General features: G+C 38.2%; 1 protein-coding gene across 13 annotated transcripts in view; it reads right to left on the bottom strand.

The window, feature by feature from the left end:
• ROBO2 (roundabout guidance receptor 2) overlaps window positions 1-25,485 on the bottom strand; it is a 625,032-nt gene that overhangs the window by 554,563 nt on the left and 44,984 nt on the right. For all 13 annotated transcript variants that reach the window (XM_054047097.1, XM_054047036.1, XM_054047134.1 and 10 more), the window contains exon 2: window positions 11,094-11,420. In XM_054047097.1, the coding sequence (XP_053903072.1) occupies window positions 11,094-11,420 (327 nt within the window). The remainder of the gene's footprint in view (window positions 1-11,093; window positions 11,421-25,485) is intronic.

Here is a 25,485-nt window from a genome sequence, read left to right on the forward strand (position 1 = left end):
TTCCCCAGAGTCAACTTATCTATAAGCTATGGTTTATATTGAATATCCCACTGAAAAGGAAAAACAGTCTCATAACCTTGCCACAAGGTGATTGTGAACAGAATTTACACAATTAGTTAATTCCTTGTAAAAGACATAAAACTTAAGGGAGGTCGCTATTTTACCCGTTGTCTTGACATGTATATGTTGCCAGAAAATGTGTGTTGTCAGAGTGAAAGAAGAAGTGAAAACAGATTTTGTTTTTTTGTTATATTTCTAATGACAGGTAGAGAGTGGGAAGAACAAAAAGACAGATGGTCCTGTGGTTGAAACCTGTCTTCAATTCCTGGCTCTGCAACAACTTCCTGTGTGAATTTGGGCAAGTCAGAGTCTCTCTGAGTCTAATCTGTAAAATGGGGATAATACTACTTTCCTATCCTTACAACGCCCTTTGAGCTAATCTCACTAAACATTTTTGAGATGCTAAAATACTACAATTGGATCCATATAAGTACCCAGGGAGAAAGAAGAGTCACTTCAATTTGGGACAGGTGACCTATTGCTGGCAATTGAAAAGAGTGTAATGTGAAAGGGTTCCCTCCCCCACATTTCAACTCATGTCTCTCAGCTCCACCCATTGAAACGGGCAGAAGGAACTTCTTCCCTAGGAGGCCCTACCATTTCTGATTTAATTCACCAACTTCTAATTTGTATACTGATTTGTACTGCACAGATATTTTTTTACATTACCAGTTTGTTCATAGTTTTAATCTGAGAAAACAAAGATTCAACATGTTCTCTACAGAAGAAAAAAAAAAATATTCAATTTTGAACTCTGCATGATTCAGAGAATTCCTCCCCCTCTTCCCCAAAGATGGTCTCTCTGGTAAAGATGGGGAAAGTGTTTCAGAGATAATTAAGGGTGACCTAATCTTTCACCCGAACCCAATGCTTTTAACCATTATTTTTCACAATCTCTGTACTTTTCTGATTTCAGTCAGGAGGAGACATGTAAGTGCTAAAATACCCTAATAGCCTTTTCTTGTGTATTTCCACCCTCTTCAATGGACTACATAAAAGTGGTAGTGAAAATCTCACCAGAGAGCTTTTATCTGCAAGATTTCAAACCCAGTTTTAGAGGTCGGATGAGTTAGAATAGTTTGAATAAGGTCTAAACTGATAGCCAATCAGCTGAGTGCTTATCTAACCAGGAGAAAATCTTGTTTAAGGTTAACCAACTACTACATTAAAAATAAGTAGCATCAGGAAACTACCTATTCTGAAGTAAAACACATTCTGAATTTTCATTTAAATTGCAAACCAAATCTTTTTGAAAATTTGAAAAAGTCATTCACTTCTTTTGTCCCCACCTGCAGTTTGATGTGTCTGTACACCCTGGTTTCTGCTACAATTGGGGCAAGCTCAAACATCCCAAAGTCTTTTCTAGTATGACTCCAGCCCATTTCTTTTTCAAAACTAACACATTTACACATGGTTCAAAACCTTTGGGCACTCATCCACACCAAAGCTTTGCAGTTTCATTCATCAGCATAAAAAAACCCCTATCTATTAAAAAAAAAAAGTATGCACTTTAAATCTGCCAAGAGTTTATATTTCTTGTCAGAAGAAATCTGAAGGCTGCCTCAAGGATGCCACCATTGTATTTCTCTGACATAAAGTGAAAGGCTGAGAGAATTTACACATTCACACCAGGTGGAAGGCGTGGTTCTAGTGGACAAAACACAGGAACTCCTACATTTTAATCTCATCTCATTATGACTTCTTCTTCTACGGCCTTATGTAATTAATTTCTCTGTCCCTGCCTGCCAAGTTATAAAATGGGGGTGTGCTATGTATACATTTCTGATTATGGAAGGTAAGCTTTATAAAAAAAGGTGATCTTGTAATGTGATCTAAAAAGTAGTCAGATTTGGGATTATTCTAAACTCCTCTGGAAGAACATTCAACATCTAGCACTCCTCACTCCAAGAACACTTTTGCTCTGGTTCTCACACCTTTCATCCTGGGTCTTGCGAGCTGCATTACCACAGAAAGTGCAACTTTCTTTATGGATCATAGTTGGAGGTGTGGTTACTAATACAGTTTTACCCTGTGCTGTCAAAGTCTTTGAAAAGCAGGACCAAGGCTTTGAATTGATAATGGAGGCAGAATGAGAGTCACAGGAGTAATGGTCTAGTGATGGCTCAGCCCATTGAGAGGACAAGCCGTCATATTCTCTACAAGCTGAAACATCTATATTTCTTCAGCATTTACTACTTCACCAAGTGAATTTAAAACAAACAAAAAAAAAAAAACAACAACAGACCCTATTACAAATAGAATAGGACAAAGTTTCCAAGAAAGCTGAAGGTGGAAGAAGTCATTGCCAATCCTGAATGACACGGCCACTATCTCTACCTCGGCATGCAAGATCAGAGAAGAGTCCAGCATGACCACAAGAATTCACACCCTTTTGTACAACATTGCAGGTATCTGTGATGGAAGAAAATGATACTCTAACTTGCATATAGGGCTGAAAAGAAAAGAATGTTAGAATTTTGCTGAGGAGTGAGTTGATGCTTAAGTGAAGATTACTCTCCCCACACAGATAATTAATAATTAATAATTAATGGAGATATCCCATCTCCTAGAACTGGAAGGGACCTTGAAAGGTCATTGAGTCCAGCCCCCTGCCTTCACTAGCAGGACCAAGTACTGATTTTGCCCCAGATCCCCCAAGTGGCCCCCTCAAGGATTGAACTCACAATCCTGGGTTTAGCAGGCCAATGCTCAAATCACTGAGCTATCCCTCCCCCCCAAAATTTAGATGGGAGTTACCTTACCCAAAGCAGGACCAATCCCCAGACAGATTTTTGCCCCTGATCCCTACATGGCCCCCTCAAAGATTGAACTCACAACCCTGGGTTTAGCAGGCCAATGCTCAAACCACTGAGCTATCCCTCCCCCAAGAAAGAGTAACACCAGAAGCATTCACCGAAGCCCACATGTGTGCTCACTGAAAGATGTGAAACAGATACCTGTCTACTGGGAACTGGTTCCTCTCCCTCCTCCCACTGGTAGAGCCGTCAGATATTATCAGATTGTCCGATCAAAAACACCAATATAAACATCTTGAAATAGCTCATCATCATCAAAAGCCATGGTGAAGTTTTAATGCCTGGAGACTAGAAAAATGAAACACAGAACTTTGTGAATGAAGATAGAAAGGATGAGTGTTAAAAATGAAAAGGAGGAATGATAGGAGTCTAGTTTCCATGAACAAATAAAGTGATTATCTGAATGCCAGCCCATTAATGTATAACATCCACCAACTTTGCCCTAATGATTTCTGTTAATTAGCAGTGTAACGCACTTTGTTAGTATTTAGATCATGTAGTTTTTGCAAATGAAAGGTCTGGAGTGTTGCTTCAAATGAATTTTCTTTTATCTGATTTGACACCACAAAGTAGTACAACATGTCTGAGGCATATGCCAACAATAGCCAGTATTTCAATTAATATTCAAATGGCACTCATAGTTTTCTCAGCAAAGGGAGCAGAGGTGTGGAAATGCAAATGTGTTAAATAATTTGATGTTACAGCGTTATCGAGATCTGCTGTGTTATTTCCTGGACTGACTAAAATTAGAAAAATGTCGGGCACAGAATGAGTACATGAAACACAGACTAATAGAAGATCAACCCACTCACACTGGGAGGTATTTTAAAGATAATAATACATGACTCATTGGCAGTTGCTTAGCTTTCAACCTTTTATCAAGTAGACTGTTCAGAAATTATATAAACGGCAGGCTTGATAAAAATCAAAGGCGAGGGAAAGAAGGAAGCCTCAAAATCAAATGAAGTGATGTGCAAGAGATTATTAAAAAGCAGAATCAGATCAACAGCTTTGCAAAATAGCTTCCACAATGAAATGTCAGCTTTTTCTTTGTGCAAGAGAAAGTAGTGGGCACTGAGCAGATAATTTCAGAAGAGAAACTGGATATCCTAAAGAAATTTGCTTTGCCCTTAACATTTTTTTTTTGGGGGGGGGGGAGTGAGAAACCAATAGTCTATCCAAGGTGTGGATAGCTGCAGAGAAGATCAGCCCATTATGACAGGTCCCTGGGAATGGGTGAATGGAGAGGAAACAGGGGAAAAGATGAAGGAAACCAAAAATGACTGCCTTTTTTGTTGTTGTTTATGGGTACTTGAAACTTTCGTAGATCCAGGTCCCATTTAGTCATATTCCAGCCAGGAGTGACAAAATAGTCGCTAACATTTTAGGTCCTGAATCTACAACTGAGCCTCGGTGCCCATGGGGAGACAAACTGGTGGAGGAGTAGGGCTGGGGTACCCTATTGGAAGATCAGGACCTTAATCAGTAAAAGGTATTTTGAAATAGATTACCTTTCTTTGCTCAATATAGTTACTTGGGGAGCTAGAGCACTATCTGAATCAGATAGCAAGAAATATGCTAACCACAGAAGGTGAAGTTTGGAGAAATACTGAAAAAGTCCAGATGTGTCGGAACTCACCCTGATCTCATAGGTTGGATATCTAGTGAGAACAGGAACTTCCATCATATTTCCGCTCTACTCTGGCTGCAGCCAAATAGGAAATAACACACACACAAAAAAGCCTCTCTCGTGGTAGTTCTGTTCCTGCTACTCCCAGAGGACTAGATTGTGACCTATAAATACATACTAAATTATAAATGAAATAATTAGAAAACTTATTTGACCCTCAAATAGAAATTTGAGCTGATGTTTGCTTCAGATCATGGTTTATCGGAAGTGGTTTCCCTCACTGTTAGTTATATGGTTCTCTAGTTTCATATTTTCACTGTTGAAATAAATGTGTGTGTATCATCTACTGACATGCTCTATCATGTTGTAACTTCCTGCAGTGGTAACCACCAGTGGATTATACCAGATAACCAGTTTCCTGCTACAGAAGTATCCTGTAGAGAGATTTTTTTTGTTTCAATTTTTCTTAAGCCATTGGCCTTTTTCGCATTGATACTATACAGGTTCGCTGAGTTCATGCTCCCCCTAATATACACCTCTCATCACTATTGATGGAAGTTGTGCATCTGTGTTAAAGACTAACAGACTTTTTGATTAGGAATTCCACACTGGGGAGACTTTTAGGGCAAAGAAGGAGTACAATTACATCTCATCATAAGTTACATTTTTGACAGTGAACAGTGCTGATGGGCAGCCAGACAAGATGATACCACATCTGTCTATTTTTTATCCCACTTCAAGTATGAAATTCCGTCATTTTTTCCCTTAAAGTATTTCAACTATTCTTTCTTTTAATGTATCATCCTTATTTATCACATCTGTCACAATTTTCACCTCTAAAAGGAATGTTGCACTCATGAAATGTGTTCTGTTGACAGCCCAGGAGTACCATATTTATCCCCAGAAAAACTGAAGTATGGGAAGGACAGTACCAGCTTCACTCTAATGCCCTGCTCTTCTGCATCAGCCAGGTTCTTAAAGGACCACTAGCCATTGCATTCCACTTTCTGTAGTCATTTATATCCCTGCTAAGTGAACATAGATGACTACCAGTTCAGACAGGTAGTGTTGCCCAGTCCCATGACAAAGGGGTGAATGACTAAAAAGAGTGCATGGCAGTGGCGTATTCATCCTCCAAACATTAGAGAGCAAATCAGCTCTTTGACCACTGAGCCCTTAATTTCCCTGCTGACACTAACACTTAGTGCCAATTGTGAAATTATTTTTTTTTAAATGGGAATATCTGTGCAGTAAAGACTAGACCAAGGTCATCAATGCACTTTACTGTGCCAATGTGCCACAGGTTACTATGTTATGTTATTTTGCAGGTGCTTTGGATTTCAAGTATCTTTGATAAATGTAATTAATTTAATTGTCATCAACACACAGTTGCCCTCTACAAGAGCTTCATAGAATATCTGAAGGGATTATTTTTATAATATATGGATGATTGTTTAGTCAATATTTTATGCCTCTCATCTTTTAATCTTCACATTTTACAAATAAAACTGACATGTTGTAATATTAGATTTCTTGTATAAAAGATTTGGCTCACTTTGGAGAACACCTGCGACTCCTCTTGCTAATCTCAGTCTTCTGCTGTAACCTCTCTTACTCATACAGATAAAGCATCAATTTAGTTTTGGATTTAATGCAAACAGGACCATTATGTTTTGAGAGTGTTCCAAAGCTTGCTATTCCAGCAATCTGTGACCTATAAATAATGCAAGACCTTTTCTTTCTCCTAATGACTTCAGTTCAAGCACAAACCCTGAAAGATGGAGGCCAAAATGTATATTGCAGTCGTGGAATTCAATCTATTTCTGGTTCTCCAATTGAATTATGAATCAGAGTTTGTTCTCTCTTTTGTATCAGCCCCAACCTCCACACTCCTTCCCTTTTAGTGAAAAATACCCCTGCTTTTGAACAATTATTCTTTTTGTATTTTGATATCAAAGGCAAAATAAAGCCTGGCTAATCTGAGACGCTCTTGTGTTTTGTTTTAGAAGAAAGCAAAGGGTGAGGGGGGGGAGATGATCTTTTTATTCATGACCCCTAACCTTTGAACCACAACCTCTTTGCCACTAAAGCATTCAACACCTCATTTAATCTCTCCTCACTGCATTGGCACAGCATTGAAAAAGGAAAAAAAATAATCTGGGGACTTCATCAATTTTTCATGAATTTTCATTTAGGCCAGAGCCCCCTTTTACGCTGGTCGATAGATCAAGCTGCTGTCACATATTTAACACCTGGGGCTACAGCTGTTATCTCTGGGGGCTGCCACTGACTCAGGGTAGATCAGAGACAGCCTGAGTCAGTGCGAGGTCCCCTTATGCTCTTTCTGTTCCTTACATGTGGCGCCCTAGTGCTTGAAACTGAAATCCTACCTACAGTAGTTACCGCAAATGTGTCTCCCAATATTCCCATTGGAAAACTCCACACCATAATTTCAGGCAAGTAAATTTTTTGCTTTGTGAAAAATAGTGCTTTTATTTTCAAAACATTTAAAAAGCACTGAAGGCATTTCACAAAAGACAGATTACTTAAAACCTACCTTTTATACTAGATTATTTAAAATGATCCTAAGCACATTTTGGGCATTACATTTATGATGCTTCTAATACCAACTCTAAGTTGCATAAAAATTCTATGTGTGGTATTTGAAACATACAAACTCAAGATAAACACATTTTTTCTATTTTGAATAAAACAACTATTTTCTGTTCGTTTAAGAGCACAGTGCCTACTATTAATGGTTTAACTATTAAAAAAACACAACAGAATTCCCATACAAATGTCAGATCCATCAATAATGTTAGAATTAGTTTCTGGTTAGTAGGAAATTCTTACTAAAATACTAACCCAAGTATCAATCCAAGCATGATTGAAATGTGTCAATGATGAATTATGCTTTCAAATAAAAATATTTTTGAAAATCTTTAGGAGTAAGACTTTTTTTTTTTTTTAGTTTACTTTAGGAAAACGAAGACAGCAACCACAGGCTCCAATCCAGCAATGGATTAAGCACATGCTTAACTTTAAATATTATATGCTTCCTTGAATCATGGCCCCTAGTAGTTCTAATGATTTCAACTAAACACAGGAATATGAATAAGTTCAAGAATCATGGTGTTTGTGTGGTAGGTGCCCATACAAAACAGTAGGAAAAGGAGACAAGAATGAACCAGTTAGTCACTTGGATCTTTGCCCAGACCAAAAGCATGCGCAGTTTCGCAACAGTAATTTGAGAGACTAATAAAAACAAACGTTTATTTACAAAGTGCCCCTTCTCAAAGGGATTGTTCAGCTTCACATTTTTAAAGAGACACAATTTAATACAGATATTCAAATAATTCGCTATTGATTAATTACCAAAATAGACAAGAGATTCAAGTATTTTTAGATCTGTGAAAAGCAGCCATTTCCCTTGTGCTACAATTAGGGTCCACCTACACTGGAAAAATGATCCATGGCAATGGTTACCAGCAAAAGGACCTCACTAGCGCCTCGTTATCGGTGTTGAAAAAGGTTTAACCACTAGGGGAGAGACAGCAGTTTTCAACACCATTACAGATAGCATGAGTGAGACCTGGCAGAATCTGGCCTATCATGCTTTCTCTTAACAATGCTGTAGTGTCCCAACTACCTAGCAGATAAACGGTTTTTAATTCAGCAACTGAAGTGGTGCAGGGGCACCCGCTGCTGACAACAGTTATCAGCAACAGCTCATTTCTCTAATGGAGATTGACTTTTAGAGAGTCTCCAACAAACTATAAACAGTTACGATGCACAAAGCTTGATGTAAAGCCTTAAAGGGGCTGTTTCCTACAAATCACTTGGAAATTTATTTTAGATCCTTAAGAATAAAAAAAAATAGACATTTGAATGAGAAAATGCATGAACTTTTGCAGTAAACTGGGAAGAGTTGAGTAGTTTTGCAGCCTCCAGTAACAGCTGCATCCCAGTCAGGTGCATTAAGTGACAATCTTTTTACACAGGTGTCCAACATAACGATGTTCTTTGGAAGCAATGCTACCTAAGCTGTAAAAGATGTCTAGGTCACAAAGTTAATAAGACTGTATTTTACTGAGTCTATAGTCCAGTGAAATCAATAGATCCTATTCACAAAATGAGTAAGCGTGGCAGAATCTTGCCCTTAAATCATGAATGAACATGTTTAAAAACTTTTCTACCATCCTTTATGAAGTCCCTCATACCATCATGTTTCAGTTCAAGCAAAGACAAAGCACCATTTAATTTAAATGGCCCAGGAATGTTCCCTTTAATCCCCAAAGAGTTTAATTGGAGAATTCAGTCAGTTAAACTTCAAAGGTACAAAAACAGTAAGATAATCTGGTGTCAGGTGCACGATGCCTTTACAGAAACTTTGGCTATGATTTCAGCTCTCAGATTTCATGTTCTGTGATCCTTCCCTAAAACACCATCTACAATGAAACCTGGTCTTATTATTTTTGCAGTCTTCTGTTATCTGACTTTTAGTTCATGCATGACCTGCCACCAGCTGCAGTGGTTAAAATTGTAACTCAGGAGACTGAACAGTTCGTAACTAGAGACTCTCAGCAGTCATTGTAGTAGAGATCAGTAAGATTTGATGCAATAAAAGCATACTTTTATTTTGAAACAACCAATCATTTTGATGTGATGACTCAAGGTGCAACTGCACCAGTTTTTCTACTTTATATCCAGACAGTAGATGTTTTAATCTTAACATCATGTACCAAGCAAATCTGCAAGTTAAGAAGCCAAACATTTCAAACGTGTTTATACCTGTAATAAAGACAACATAACCTCTCTCAGAGATCTCAACAATCATGCATGTGAATAAAGTGCTCAGAAGAGTAATAATCTAATAGCGTTGGTTGGACACCCACACAGAATGTAGGTTTCTTCAAATAGCTTTGCAACCTCTCTCATGCTGTCCTTCTCTGCAGTGCAAAAATGCCTACAATCCTAAACTGTGCAAACTATGTGATGCTTTTGTGATGGGGACAAGTCTTCACTGAGGACTTGAATGAAAACTATAAACTACCTTTCAGGTATGATTTGAAAAAGCTTTGAAACAAGGTTCTATGAAATGAAAGGTAATGCATTGGCCTACCCTGCTCTACTGTTTAGCTCCCATATCATCTGACAATTAGTTCAAGGGAATGTCCTTTCTGTAATGTATGAAGATAATGACAAACTATCAAGATTAACTAAAGTTTTGCATTGTACACACAAAAGTCAGTTGAAGCAGGAGAAATTCTTTTAAGGAAACTGAACCAGCAGTTCTTCCAATACCCTTCAATTACTTCTGGTAGTTTCAGATATGAACTCCTTCCCTTATTCCTCAAAGACTATAACTGATATCAGCCATTGAGAAGGTACTCTTATCCTCATACAAGGGTGGCTGTATGACAATGGAGGGATTTGGAAACTGAAAGATTAAAAAGGTTAGCCACCTAGAAAAAAAAATAGGCAAAATACTTGGATCGCAGGTCAGCAAGGCATTTAAGTACATGCTTAAGTCCATCCCTCTTCACCCTAAGTGCTTAAGTATGTGCTTACCACAGAAGTCAATGGGGCTTAAGTTAAACACATGTTTAACTACTTTGCTGAGTAGGGAAAGATTGCTGAATCAGGGCTTTGCACCCTCCCTGTACTGAAAATGAAGTCTAAGAAAAGAATTGTGTTATTAGCTTTTTAACCATTTTTTTAAAATTCATTTTTATGAAAATGCACAGACAGCATTAACTGACTTCATTTTGCATGCTGAAATTTATTTTTCTTTCCCGTCTCCTTTTAAACCCAGATAATTAATTAGGGGCAGTTAACATATAGTAACTTTACATGTGAAAGACAAGTTTCTTTAAGATGCAAATAAAATGACCTTGTTTCAGCTTGTTCACTTGGAAGCAGAGCATTCATGCATGAGGGTCTCAGTAATTTCAAATTCTCTAAAAGTTTGGTGATGACTTCACTGTTACATAAAGCCAATCAATAGGAATAAGACTGTTCTAGATATGTTGAGAAATGGTTAACAATTATCACATGCCAGTCACATAATGAATGAGACCTGCACTGAGTTTTTGGCAGAGGGGAACTCTGAAGGGATTGAGGCTTTCAACAGTATAGTACATGAGTCACCAGACTGGAAACTGACTACTTCTGCAGAAGTAACAGATGACCTAATAAGGAGAAAGAGACAGTGCACCCTTATATTAAATGATATTTAAATTTTTAATATTATGGTTCAGTATAACTAACTTGACCCATAATTTCAAAATTAGATTACTCATTAAAGGGAGACTAGGATTCCTCCATGCTAATGTCAATTATGATTATACACAGGCTAGAATAGTACCTCAGTATAAATCATATATTTTGCATGTTCATTGCGACTGAATAGAAGTGTGTGAAAACAGCTTGGCTAAGAGTAATAGTGAAAGGTAAAATGACAGGCTTATCCACATTTATTATCTGCTAACTTGGTACTGCATGAGAGGGCTATATGTTAACATCAAAGCAACTACAAAGTTTTACATGAATTTTAGAAGGTGGTGATCATATTTTGGATTACTTACATGCTACTTCCAGAGATGCATTGCGACTCACAGCTTCACCAAGATAGTTCCTCGCAACACAAACATAACTTCCTTCATCAGGTTTGCTCCTGCGTCCATGTACAATGCGCAAGAAAAATAAAGATCCGCTGGGCAGCAGCATACGGTGGGAGCGGGGGTCATCTTTGTCAGTCTCCACTCGCTCTCCATCCTTGTACCATTCAATAGTGGGAGTTGGCCTTCCCTCAGCCTTACAGTTCAGAGTTGTTGGCTCTCCCTTAGAGACTATCACGTCTGAAGGATGCTCAACAATCCGCGGTGGAAAGTCTTCTTGGCGAAGACGGGATCCTGGAGACAAAGGACAGGGGGGGAAAGTTAATTTTTTTAAATTTTTCATCTTGATATGTGGGTTCTCACTGTTAGGCTCTCTTAATGCAGCAGAGGGGTTTCCAAGCATTTGAGCATGTGTGATGGCACCCATCTTGGCTGTCACACTAAACATTGAATCAGGGACCTCCAGAGCTAAAACTCATGAGCTGCTTCAGCTGAAGCCAAGGCTCTGTAGAGATTTTAGCCAAGGCTTTGAGATTGTAACAGAATCATATCTTCTACAAATGGTGCACAGAGGGGGACCTGTAACACACACTTGCCAGTGTGTCCAATAATCTTTCTGAACAACACATACCTCTGGATACCCATGCCCTCCCAGACTGCACTCATAGCTGTTGCTCTCTTGTTCTTTCACCTGCCTGAATCAACAGATGGGCACATCCAAAATCACTGCATTTTGTTTCCTGGGCCTCAAGACCTATTAGTTAATATGTCTCTACAGATGTGTGACTATGTCTTGTACCCCCTATCACACAAACAACTAGAGTGTGGAGAGAAACATGACAGCTAACCCTTCCTTTGCTCATTTTTAATGCCATAGTTGGGAGGATTTGGGCTTTTAAAAAGTACCGACTCATACATGCTCCTTATTTCCATTACAAAAAAAACCCCTCAGCTATGAGCTATCGAAATTCCCAGTTAATCTATATGAATAAAAAAGAAACAGCTTAAAAAGACATTTCTGACACTGCTCTCTATGAAAGGAGATTCCATGTCCCTTTCCCTTTTTCTTTTTCTACTACCTTCTTAATTTACAACTCTTCTAATTTTTTTTCCTTCTTGACCTCCTCCCTGCTTGCAAGCTCTTTCCCAGGATAGTTTGTGTCTACCATAGGCGTGCTGTATGACAGTGATATACCTTTAAACATTTCTGTGGCTCATTCTAACCTTTTTTTTATTTTTGGTCCCTGAAATCTGTAACAAGGGGTTGCTGTGGTGCAAAAAGAAAAGCCATCCCTGAAATCTATACACTACAAAAACCCTTCCATCTTTCAGTTGTGTACTGTATTTGTATAACCCCTTTTAAGTTCAAACATCAGTTGGCTGAGCCTCTCATCACACCTATTAGTAAGTGAGATGTGTACCAGCTTACAGATGAGTATACCCAACAAAATAATTGGCAGAGCTGTTTCAAGAACCCACGAGTCCTGATTTCTAGTACCCTGCTCCAACTATTAGGTATATACTTCCTTCCTACAATTTCAGTTAGAATCTACAGCACATTGGCAAACAAGTCCTCTTCTGAAAAAGGACCCTAATTTTTCTCCAAATCCCTTCTCATAAAAATGAAACCAATCTTCTTAATTAGCAGCACAAATTACCTAGCTAGTTCAAGATGCTAAAAATGCTTGCAATGGAGCTGCCAATCTAATGTCATTGCACAGAACTGCTTAGACTCATGTAATGTCACCTTCAGCAGCAGATCCATGAAACTTATATGCTTCAACAAAGGATTCTGCAGTGCATTAGTAGTTAGGAAAAAGATTTAACATCACGTTTCAGACAGTATACATTTGAAAATATCTTCTATGCCTCATTTGCCCCCAAAGTTTTGAGAAATAACGTTACATTTCACATATCACAAAGTTTTTCCCCCTTTGGAATTCTGTTTTACTGGCATCTGGATCATAAAACTGAGGCTTGCCCTAGCAATAATGTGTTAAACCAATGCTGCAGATCTGAGTTCTTTTAGTGGCTACAACATCCTTTAACCAATATAGTAAAATTATCTGTTCATCATTTCAAAGGCCAAAAACAGATTATGAATGATATCGCCAGCATGATATGGCCAGAGTATGTTAAAAAAAGATATGTTCCTTATTTCATTTAAAATTTAACTGGAGAATTTGTAATTAGAAAGCATCATTATTCTCTGCCAAGACAGGAATTCAAAGCATTAGAAATATTCACTAAAATAAAAAGCATGAATTTCATATATATCAGTATGCTGGACTGAAAAATAGAATAAGAACATGGGCAAGAGGCCGGTATAATACACCCCATATAACTTTTTAAACATATTTCATAAATACCACTGAACAATTCTTTCCCCCCCCCAGTATTAATTCTATGTTCGCTGGGGATTTCCAATAGTGCCATTACAGCTAGTCAATATTTTGGGTATTTCTGAATTTTTGATGACTTTTTTTTTTCAACCAACTCAGGTCAAAATATTTTAAAAGCTCTAATTGTTGACAAATATTTGTAGTGAAAATTTAAAAAAAAAATTGACAAGCTCTACGTACCAAAATACATGATGGTTTTGATACACAAATGTTTGCAAAGGACTATCAAAATCAGGAGGCAAAGCAGAGCAAAGGATTAAAGGCCTGATTCAACCCCTCTTGGAGTCTTTCCTTTGGTTTCAGTGGGGCTTGCATTTGTTCCAACCTTTCACCTCATGAGGCTGACTTCAAATCCTATCTTAAGGTCTTAATAAAACAATCACAATACTTCAGTCCTCTTCTACACTGATGCAAAATTAACACACTGTTTATCTCATTCTGGCCTGATTAAGTAGCCTCTGGTGAAGAAAGATCCAGGAGTTCAGCAACACAGGTACTGTCAGTCACGGGTGTGGGTGCATAGGCAGAGTGGTGTGGGGAAGCTTGTACAGTTCCTTCCTGGACCATAAGGTTACCTGGATCTGTCCAGTGCTGAGAGTCATCTCACTTTCAGGAAAAAGAGCACCATACTCATTTTCACTTGTGATCTGAACAGGAACAGCTATTCTGAAAACTACTGATTTTATAAAAAAAATGACTATTCTCTGGTAAATATTAAAATGATGAATGTTAAAAGGTCTGGCAATGGCCTTCACTAGTACTTTAATGTGCACAGAGTCATTTGGGGTACTTTTTTGAGGGGGAAGCGGAAGAGAGAGAGATGATGGATTTTACTTCTGCCCCTAATCTATGTAAGAGTACAAGTTGTTTCACTGAGGAAGGCAGTTTACTTAGTGAAAATGGTGCTACGTGGGTAGTGCAGTGCACAAGTTTTTCCCTCAAAGGATTTCCACCACACAGACTTTGTATGCATACGTGCAAAGCCAAATTGCCCCTGGATTTAAGAGTCCCTAAATACTCATTGCCATGAGGGACTGCAATGATTCCAAATGAGCTGTTACACTCTACTGAGTCAAAACACACCTTTGCAGAAAGCCACTAAAATATAAATTTATACAATGGACCATGGTGGCTACTCCAAAGAAGCCTGTAAGATTTAGCTGGGAAAAAATGGGCAGTTAAAAAGTCCCTAAATATATATTTAAACAGTACATTGTAATGGCTCTACTGTGCCTATAATAACCTGATCTGTTGTGCATTAGCATTGGCATATTATCATTTATTAGGGGGCTTCAGAATTACAGTTTCATATATACCTTATGAACTCAGCAAGACAGGAGGGTAACCAACATTGCAGATAACTTTTCAGCTTCACCTCTTCATTTCCTAGCTTTAAAGGGGCTAGTATTATTTTAAAAAAGACTCTAAGGCTGTCACAGTATCTTCCATTATTATTATTATTTATATTACAGTGGCAGACAAAATACATTGGAGGCTATTCAAATCTAGAGGAAGCCATGGTCCCCGTCCTGAACAGCATACAATCTAAAAAGATCATTACTCACATACAACATTTTTCTCCTGAAAAATCATAATAGGATTGACAAAAATTATAAAGAGAAATCACATCACACTCCACTGAACTGCAGCCACCGGATCAGTGTGGCCGGTAGGAAAATTTCCCAGAAGACCCGAGGAACTTAGAATCAGCCAAGACCATTCCAAGAAGTGACAAATTAAGGACAAATTTTCATTGAATTGCAGATCTGACTCCTCACTGATAGGAGGCCCAGGACCCAGCATAGCTTTGCTCCATGGAGCAGGCTGATAGAAAAGAGCGGGGCCCAGATACATAAGAACTCGGGATTCCGTTTGTAATGAATACAGATGCCAGCTGCTTCTTGTGTTTGAGTATTTAGGCATGTGACCATAGTATATATTATGATCTTAGAAACCTGTAATCCCAGCATAGGCGCATACTAGTAAGTGAATATGACAAACCAAGCACTCAGGAGCTGTGCCCACCAGAGAATCACAACAGGAAATTGCAGAAACAGCACTTCCAAATCCATTAACTGAAAGAAGAAAATCAACATGAGCGCTGCCCTTGGCCCTAGGCTAATGTTTTGCTACCCTAGGCTAATGCTTTGTTGTCACCCCTGGGGTGGGATGTGTAACAAGTTGTTTACTGTACATAATTCAAAAGTTATTAACATCACATAAAGACTCTGAAGAAAGTAAACAACCACCATTTGAATTAAGGAACAATGATGCCCTTGGACCATAAGCACCATGCTGTAATATTAGATACCTGATGCAACACTTCTTTACTAAATGAACATAACTACCACTATGCAGAGTTTTTGTTTAAGGTTGCATCAGGATCAACCTACACATCAAAACACTTTGAAAGTATGAAAACAAGAAGTTGAGAGAAAAGTCTCCACTGTTCCTTCACCTTCACAGCAGCTACCGCAATGTTGATAACATAGTCCAAAATTCCACTAGGCAGTTGCTTCTAGCTCCAACATGTTGTTGAGGTCACCATTGCATTTTTGCACAAGGGCACACTGAACCCAATAGAGCTACAGCAATTTATATTAGAGTACCACGGGGCACAGTGTTACCTTTTAAAGAACTTCTATACTGTGTTGGCACAGGCACTTGGGGCAATATGTGCAGGAGAGCTACCAGTGACATCTCAAAAGTAATCTACTGGGAACAATTCAGGTTCTTTCACAAAATACTTATTTGGGGCAGATCCTAAATTGCTATAGCTCAATTGAATTCAATGGAGGTTTTACAATTTACACCAACTGAGGATCTGTCCCTCACTTTTCACTATTGATTTACATGAGTTTTCAAGGCTGTCACTCCTCCCTGGACAATTATCACTAGTGTCAACTAACATTCTTCTAGCAAAGGAATCACTTTGGAAAATAAGGCGGACTGCAAGGAACCACTAATAAAATAGTATTAATTCACTTCACTTTTACCACATAGTAACGTGCCACTTTAAATTAATAAATTAAGATCTGTACTTTCCCCCCAGTTGTTTGGTGAAATAAGTGCAAAATATTAAGTTTTCTAAGCTTTTTTAAATCACACACTTTCAATCTAAGAGACAGCATCGAGTTAAAGGAAACAGATAATAGGAGAAAATCCTAACATAAGGAAAGAATATGTGCCATCTTTCTAACATCTAACTGGCTATGGACCACAGTTATAAGGGATTTATTTTTACATTTCAGATTTTAAAGAATGCCACTATTTGTTACTGTGGCAGCCAACTCAGAGCAAGACAACTGGTGCACTGAGGTTGGTCTCAGTTCTTTAATATTTAATTAAAGATAAACTCATAATTTAGCTTTAAACTTACAAACTCAAAGAGTAACCACTTGGTAATGACATTTAAAAATTGGTAACAAAGATAGGTTTGAGATGCAATGAAAAGAAATGTAAAGTCCTGTTAATGGGGACTATAAGGACAGAATTCAAAATTGAAGAGGAGAAACTGGAGAAGGTGGACAATTGTACGTATTTTGGAAGTACTATCAGCCAAGATGGTATTAGTTCCCGGGAAATAATAAGAAGAATCGGGAAGGCAAATGCTGCATTTGGAAGACTCGAAAACATCGGGCAATTCAAAAACATCTCCCTTAAGACAAAACTGAATGTGTACAAAGCAATTGTTATCGCCATATAGCAGTGAGACATGGCAACTTACCATGAAAGATACGCAAAAGCTGGATGCATTTCATCACAAATGTCTGAGAAGAATATTGGGAACAACATATAGAGATAGGAAGACAAATGAAGAAGTCAGAAAAATAACTGGACAAGGTACCCTTTCACAAATAATCTACAAAAGAAGACATGAGTGGCTGGAACATGTGCTGAGACTGGGGAAAAAAAAAAAAAAACGCTTACCAAATACCATCCTTGAATGGAAGCCAGAAAATGCAAGAAGAAAGAGAGGAAGACTGCGAATAACATAGAAATGAACAGTTCCGAACAACATTAAGCACCTCAACATGGCAAATGCGGGTAGCCCAATGTGCAGCAAAGCACAGAATGGACTAAGGTCTAAGGTCTGACCTAGACCTAGAATGCAGCACCCCCAGCACTCCCCTCCTTGGGATGAAGCAGACAAGCCTTCTTAACTTGTCTGCTGGCTCCTGATTGGTTAGTATCTTTTCCTGGCCTTTCTAGGCCCCTGGAGGACTAAGTCTTGTTGGTACCCAAAATTGAATGGGCTTTTCCTAGGCAAGGGGGGTTTCAGGGTACTGATGCCTGCTGCATCGGGGGGAGAGGGGGAGGAGGAGGGGGAGGGGGAAGAGACACAGAGAGGGCCAGATAGATCCCTCACCCTCACATATCTACTTGTGAATACAGTGGTCTTCGTTTAAAGAAAAGGTTAACATTCATCAAGTTATCACCCTGTGATATCTGAGATAGTGTACCACTAAGCTTCACTATACAGATTCCATAGTCTGCTAACTATCACTAAATGTTGACTCGTTAAAAGATGACTAATGGAAAACACTGTCGTTCTTGCAATAATAATTGGTGGATTTATGATAAGCTGTCACTTAACTACATGAGTAATCAATTCACATCCATTTGTATCTACCTTTGTGTTAATAACTTATTCTATGGTTACTAATAACTTCAGTTAAACTCCAAGGACTACAACAGCCCTCAATTAAGTACAGCCCTGTGCTGGAGGTGACGTCAAGCTGTCACAGGACAGTCTTTATCTCAAAGAGGCAAAATGCTGTCCTAAGCTGCCAGATGTGCAGAGGCAGCACTCCCACAACTACATGTCTGCAAATGGTGGCTCTTACTTTTATACCAAGATACAAATGGGAGTGGGTGTAATACATTTTCTAATTTAAAAAAAAGGTAAAAATAAACAAATAAATCAAACAAATAGAGCCAAAACAGTAGTACAAATTTATTTTTAATCTCTTTCCTATTGTTTTCTCATCACTATTATAGGCAGGGCCGGCTCCAGGCACCAGCAAAGGAAGCAGGTGCTTGGGGTGGCCAATACAAAGGGGTGGCACTCTGTCCGGTATGGGGCGGCACCTCCAGGTCCCTCTCTTCCTCTTTGAGCTGCCACCAAAGTGCTGCTGAAGAGGAAGAGAGGGAGTGCAGGACCTGCCGCAGAATTGCCGCCGCCGAAGAATGAAGCGGCGCAATTGAGCTGCCGCCAAAGTGCCGCCGATAGCCTTTTTTTTTTTTTTCTGCTTGGGCCAGCTGAAAAGCTGGAGCCGGCTCTGATTATAGGACCTTCTTTTCATAATGTAAGGCACTTTACCTAAATCCCCATAAAACTTTTTTTTTTACAAGTTAAAAAACATTTAAATGTAAAATGAATAAGCCATACTCCCATAGCAGTAAGTCACTCCAGAATATGCATTAACAGACTATTGGTGCACTTTTCAAGTGGCTGAAGACACTCATCCTTCAACCTGTACTCACAGAATAGCCTACTATGTAGCCCGTAGGCTTGCATTTATCATATTCACTCTGTTGCCTTCATTATATTTATCTGTCTTCATTATATTCAGCTGTAACACAAGAAACCTACAGTATCCTGTAAGACATTAGCTGAAGCATAAGTTAGCATAAGTGTGGTTAAGCAGGCCATAACCCTTGACATAGATCAAGGGTTACCTTTAAATCTTAGGCACTAAGAAGAGCTTGCTCAATGGTAGGAGACAGAATGTTCCAGTAAGTGCTATCACAAGGCACATGAAAGTAATAACGGCAAATCTGCTTAAGCAAGGGGTGACGGATATGATCATGAGCTGAAATGGTAGTTACATGTATCAATATAGTATCCTATAGAAGGACACCTCAACATTAGTAGGATATGGAAAAACAAATAAGGAAAACTAACCCTTGGATGAATCAAGGCAAATGTGTTTTGTATGAGCTTTGCTGTAGAGGTGCACTGATATCCATACATGTCTCCTAGAAAACATTTCTAGCTAATCTACTACGCTGGTTTCTACTTATTATTGTTTTGCAAGAATTTCAATTAAACCAAAATAATTTGCCCGCGTGTATGAAAGCAACAAATTTCCCATAAAAAACACAAAAAGAAATAGAGAAGTAAATAAAACCCCTCATTTATGAGTCATTCCTGTACAATTAAGTGTAAGGTGCTTTCACTGAACTTTATAAACAAAGTAGCCACACTATCTCACACTAAACAATAAATGTATATAGTCCAGAGGAAGACTTATGAATTTGTCTTATATCTCACACTACCACTATGCTGAGTCTGAGCGGAAAAAATCATCATCTTTTACACTGTAAGAAATAAACTGCTTCCCCCGCCACACATACACACACACTTCATGCTCCTCTAGTTTTGATTTTATCACTTTCAGACAAAAGTTGATTTGATTTATTGAACCTGCTACTTGATGGTAGTCACTTCCCAAAGCCAGCAGGTTGTCTACGTGAACAGCAGTAATATAAGCAGGCTAAGTTCAAAGCCAATTTTTATTTCTCAAATCACCAGACCATTCACAGTTATTGGGATTATGGTAATTCTTTAAGAGGCACAGATTATACACTAGGGAGGATGCTGATTTCGCTATAAGCATCAAGCAGATTAAAAGAAAAACAGCAAAAACATATTAGTTTAACTATTAACAGAGTATACAGAAAGTACTTCATAATACAGTTTTCAGTCTTGCCTTCAAGGCCCTTTTTAGCTCTGCCACTCATTTTTCTATCTGACTTTGTCACCTCTTTGTACACTAGCCACCTATTTGTGAACAGCGTTAGTGTGAAAAAAAGAAACACATTTGTAGATACAAATTATAATAAAGGCCTCCTTAGATAAGTTTATTGGAAGATAGTCACACAGTTACTGCCCACTATCCTACTTTCAAATGTCTATGCTGATTATTCCACTTAGAAAATACTTATGAGCCATACTTATTATCCACATCTCCCAGATATAATGAATAAATATGTTGCTTTCACTACCTTCTTAACCAGAGAATTGGCTGAAAGAAAGCAGAGATCTCAAATAGAGATTCAGTCAGTCACATGCTAGTTGGAACAAAAGATAGTGTGAAAATTCAAGAAAATGAGAAAATGCAACTGGAGTATGAGCTGATACAGTGGCATCAGGCTACCTGATTCTCCTAGATGCATTCCTCTACACAAAGTGTCACAGTCACATTTGTAAGCTTTATAGTTTGCAATTTTTTGCAAATCTTGGCAGAAGTGAAAGGACTCTATGTTTCCATGGAAGGGCATTGAGAGTGAGCTGTGTCACCTGTGTCAAAGTCTGTGAAAGCTTTTCCTATTGCAAAATTAACCCATTAAGCAGCACACCCTACCTTCCACAGAAAACTGTTTCTACAAGACATGCCACCTTTCCTGCACTGGAAGTTTCCTTAGGTCTGAGGAAAAAAGTTAAAACAGTCCTTCAAAAATCTCCAGGAGAGAAAAATCAATATCTGCTATTAAAATATTTAACCAAATATTATGGAAAGAGTGATTTTATTAAGATTCTGTTATACAAAATTTAGACTTCTTAGTGTGATATAACCAATTTTAATGGGAAAAAATACTTACTAAACACAAAAATCTGTTCTTCATTGTACGTGTGAGAAGAATAATTTGTCAGGTGTAATATAAGCAGCCAGCCTGTTGTATTAAGAGTCTTTTCTAAAACACTTTTGCAGAGTACCCTTACTCTTTAAAGTTTGCTATGTTTCCACCACTGCGGCTGCATGTTGTTCTTCTCACACACACCAATGCTAATCAGAAGTCAGTGCAAATTTCACTACCTCTGCAAAGTGGTGTAAATAGCCCACTGTGTATGATTATCTATAAATTAGTCGTGTCCTTGGAGATTAAAAATATTATTATTAATACAAGCCAGTATTGCACAGAAAAATTGAATCAATTTTGTTTGGTTGAACAGAATTTCACCCAGATTAATTTAAACGGTAGTGATCTCTTTTGTTTCCTCATTTCTTACCCTCAAAAGTTACCTCAGATCTATGTTTTCTCTTGACAACTAATTGTTATGTTATCATTGTAGGGTAGTCTGGTTTGGGGAATGGTGTAGAAATTAATCATACACTGTACACTTGGTTCATGAAAAGAAGATCACAGACACTTATCCTTATTCACCTAATTCCATAACTCATATTTATTTAGTTGGTAAAACTTTTCTAACAATAGACTTTTGCTTTTGAGCTTAAAATAATAGAGATTCATTTTTAGATTGGAGTTCCTTGAGTGTTCCACTGTGTCCCCACAATATGACATGATAAATTCACGTCAGGCATGAAAATATAGCGGGAAAAACATTTTGAGCTATGAAAGTTAGTATGAATTGGGGGGGGGAGGAAAGAAGGACTTCTTATCTGAAAAAAAACATGCAGGTAACAAGAGTTCCACGAAGACAATGGGTATTTTCCTCACTCTTTTCATCCAGCGCAACTGAAGCAAAGCAGCTCATCCCGAGAGATTCTCTCAAAGCCATTTCTAAAATTTAGCAAAGTTAAGTATATTCCTGACTCCTCTCGGCACGTTTCCTTTCTGATCTTTTTCTGATCAAGGATGAGAGGAAAACAGACATCTTTTCAAGATTTCCCAGTCGATCCTTTGCTACAGAACTAACATATCATCCCAGCATTGGGATGATAACAATGGCTTCTTATCAGACAATAGAAGGACCACCTTCACATCTCCTTGCAGATCACTGTGAGAACCAAGCCTAATTAGGAAGAGCTGGTCAAGCTTTTAGGATATCCACCCAGGTCCTGGACTCACATCATTTATTGAAAGAAACTGGACTCAGTATTAGTTTTATACATTTTATTAAAACTATTAAACAAAAATAAAATCAAGTATTACATTACCAAAGCTAATCTTCTGTTAACAGTATGAAACAAGGAATAAAGAACAACTATCAAATCAAGGTCAAATCAACAAGTTAGTCTCAATATTGGATTGGAATTAAATAACCAAATTAGTTAAATAATTAGATTCATACAACAAATTCATTCTTATAAATTCCAAGAAAGGATCTAAGGAGGTGGTTATCTGTTTGGTTGTAAACTCCAACTAGATTCATTATAAACCCCAGCTGGTTCAGTATTTTGATACCAAAAACAAATCATCATCTAAAATCTGGACCACAACCTCAGAGCCAATTACACAGCTTCCTTCTCCAATCTGAATTCTTGAGTGGTAGTTAACCCTTTTCTCCCCCTCCTTCCTAACAGAGATGTTATAATACAGATTTTTACAGAATATTTTGACAAGCAGAAGTTTGATCATTCTTGTGTACCAAATTTTGTACATAACAATTGAAGTTTCTTAGGACTTTTCAACACACAACAATGTTTTAATGAGCATCTTTACAAGACTGTGTTTAGGACTACTTAAACCTGGAAAACTTCCTTTCAAGTATTTTCCTGTGCAGACTTTATGGGTGCTCATACATACATGCATCCCCATGATCATACTTTCACATCCTAAAATTATAGGATGAAAAGACAGGGACAAAACACAGAAATAGAAACCAGGAAAAATAAGACACTTAAGATAACGGGGTTCACAAACTATTTAGCTTTCATAGTCTACTGGACTCTTACAGCTTAGTAGCTGGAACTGCAGTCAAGAAGCCAAATAGTGATATTAGTTGCACAGCACTTCTTGCTAGCAAGCTTCCCTCTGATGCAGCTCAAAGGTTGGCTTGTCTGGTGCAGGTAGCCTGTTTCTTGATGTCTTTCCTCTCCCCAAGTTGACTGGACTTGTGGTTCCAGGAACATCAGTCTTCCTTCAGGTGACTTTTTGACCTGAAGGTGAGGCTTCTCATTCTTATCCTTGATTTTTATCGTTTATGATCTTTGCTTACTTCACCTTGCAGTGCCTCCCTTTAAGGACTTCAGTCAAATCAGGTAACTTGGTCAGCCTTAGTTAATGTCAACATGGAAAAGTACTGATTAAGCCAATAATTTGAAAAAAAAAAACAATGTTTTATATAATAAACACAGTAAGCCTGTGACCTTCTCCTTCCCCCCAAAAAATTCCAAAACTACCTAAAATGAAACTACTTTTGAGGAAGTTTTCATGGCCTTGTCTGGGTGAAAAAGTCTTAAGATAATATGTCACCAGTTTAAGGAAAGTTTGAGCCAAAAAAAAAAAACACACCCTATAAAAATAACTAACTGAAAAGACCCTTACAACAGCCAGCCAGCCAATGTTCATCCATCATAAAAATGAAAAATAAACGTGAACATCTTATCCTGGTGCACCTGGAGTACAGATTAGCTCACTTGAGTGTATGGCTACACTTCATGCTGGAAGGTATAAATTCCAGCTCGAAGAGATATACCTGCACTAGCTGCCCTTAAGTACATGCCTAGTGACTTGGATGGGTAGGTACTTGGAGCAGCTAGTTCCTTCTGCTGCTAATGCTGCCAAGGCTATATTATTTTTAGCACACTAACGCAATCAGAGCTACTAGCATGGATATGTCTGATAGAGCTTGAATTTACAACTTCCAGCTGAAAGTGCAGACGTGTTTGAGATTCTCTCTTTCACATACTCTCACTGCTTATGGAACCCCACTCTGAAGTGGGATACTGAAAAAACATAAGGCACTTCTGAAGATTTTCCTCACCCCACAGAATCCTTTTATGCACATCATTTCAGCTTGTTTCACAAACATCTCACATAGTTTAATTAACAAAATTGGTCAATCTTGCCGCAATTACCAAATAGCAACTACCGGTATGTCTCTGGCTAAAATGATGATGACTTCTTTATCCCATCCAAAACAAAGACAACCCCTCTCTCACTTCCATTTACAAGGTGAATCCTCTCTCCCCTCCCCAGTAGTAATCCAGTTATCTGTCCTGTTAAACTGTAGATTGGAATTCTCCAACTCCATCTTGTGCAGGCAGAATTAAATGGAATGCCCTTGGGCCTGATGACAGAGCACAAACACTCTGAGTCATTGTGCCAATTCCTGGCACTCGTTTCGGCAGTACTTACTGATTTTTCCTCAACTCTCCTGTTATTAGTTTATTTATAGTCAAGGCTGGCAGACAGCAGATATGTCGCTTGTAATACTTCAGCTTGAAGGCACCAGTCCAGTGCTTCTCTTGAGCTTCTATGAATGTACTGGACCAAATTCTGTTCTCCATTATATGCATGAAAGCCACTGCAGTCAATGGAGTGGCATACATGTAGCTGAGAAGAATTCTGCCTTTCAAAGGAAAGGCATGATACAGTATCTTGTCCCAGCATTATTTTAGCTTTGATGCATTAACAAAAATTACTGTTCTAAGAAGTGTACTTTTAATGTATGGTCTAAGTCAATGTTTCTGTCTTAATAACTTTATTGGCTTAGGTCTGTTGATTCCATTAATGCATCGCACACTCTCAGTAAACCACCATAAGCAAGAGTCATAGAATGGTTGAGTGTATAGCTATGACAATGCTTACTTTAAATGCTTTACTTCTTCCAGATATGCAAATTATTTAATCTATTTTGTTCCACTATGAGCAGCATGCACAAGGGCACAAGAATAAGGCAGGCTAGTATCCAAGGAGGTCTCTTGCGCTCTCTCCCACACACATACAGGCACTTCTCAGATTGTTTATTGCCATAGCCATAAATTTGTGAATGAGATGTAAAAGTAGTAGGACAAGAAATGAAAGGAATATTACAGAGGAAGCAGATGGTACCATCTCTGGTCATAAACATTAATTGACTTATCATCATTATTTTCAATAAGCATAATGCATGCTGTCTGGGCCATAATAAAGAAAAAAAATATTTCAACCTTCCAACACTTACATATGTTTCATGCAACTGGACCTAAAGGAGGGTGTTCATTACTGCTCCTGAATATTGGGTGTTTTTCTTTGTCTAGAGCTAAAAATTACAGCAGGTGTTC

This window comes from Malaclemys terrapin, chromosome 1 (assembly GCF_027887155.1).
Source record: "Malaclemys terrapin pileata isolate rMalTer1 chromosome 1, rMalTer1.hap1, whole genome shotgun sequence".
Lineage (NCBI taxonomy): Eukaryota > Metazoa > Chordata > Testudines > Emydidae > Malaclemys > Malaclemys terrapin.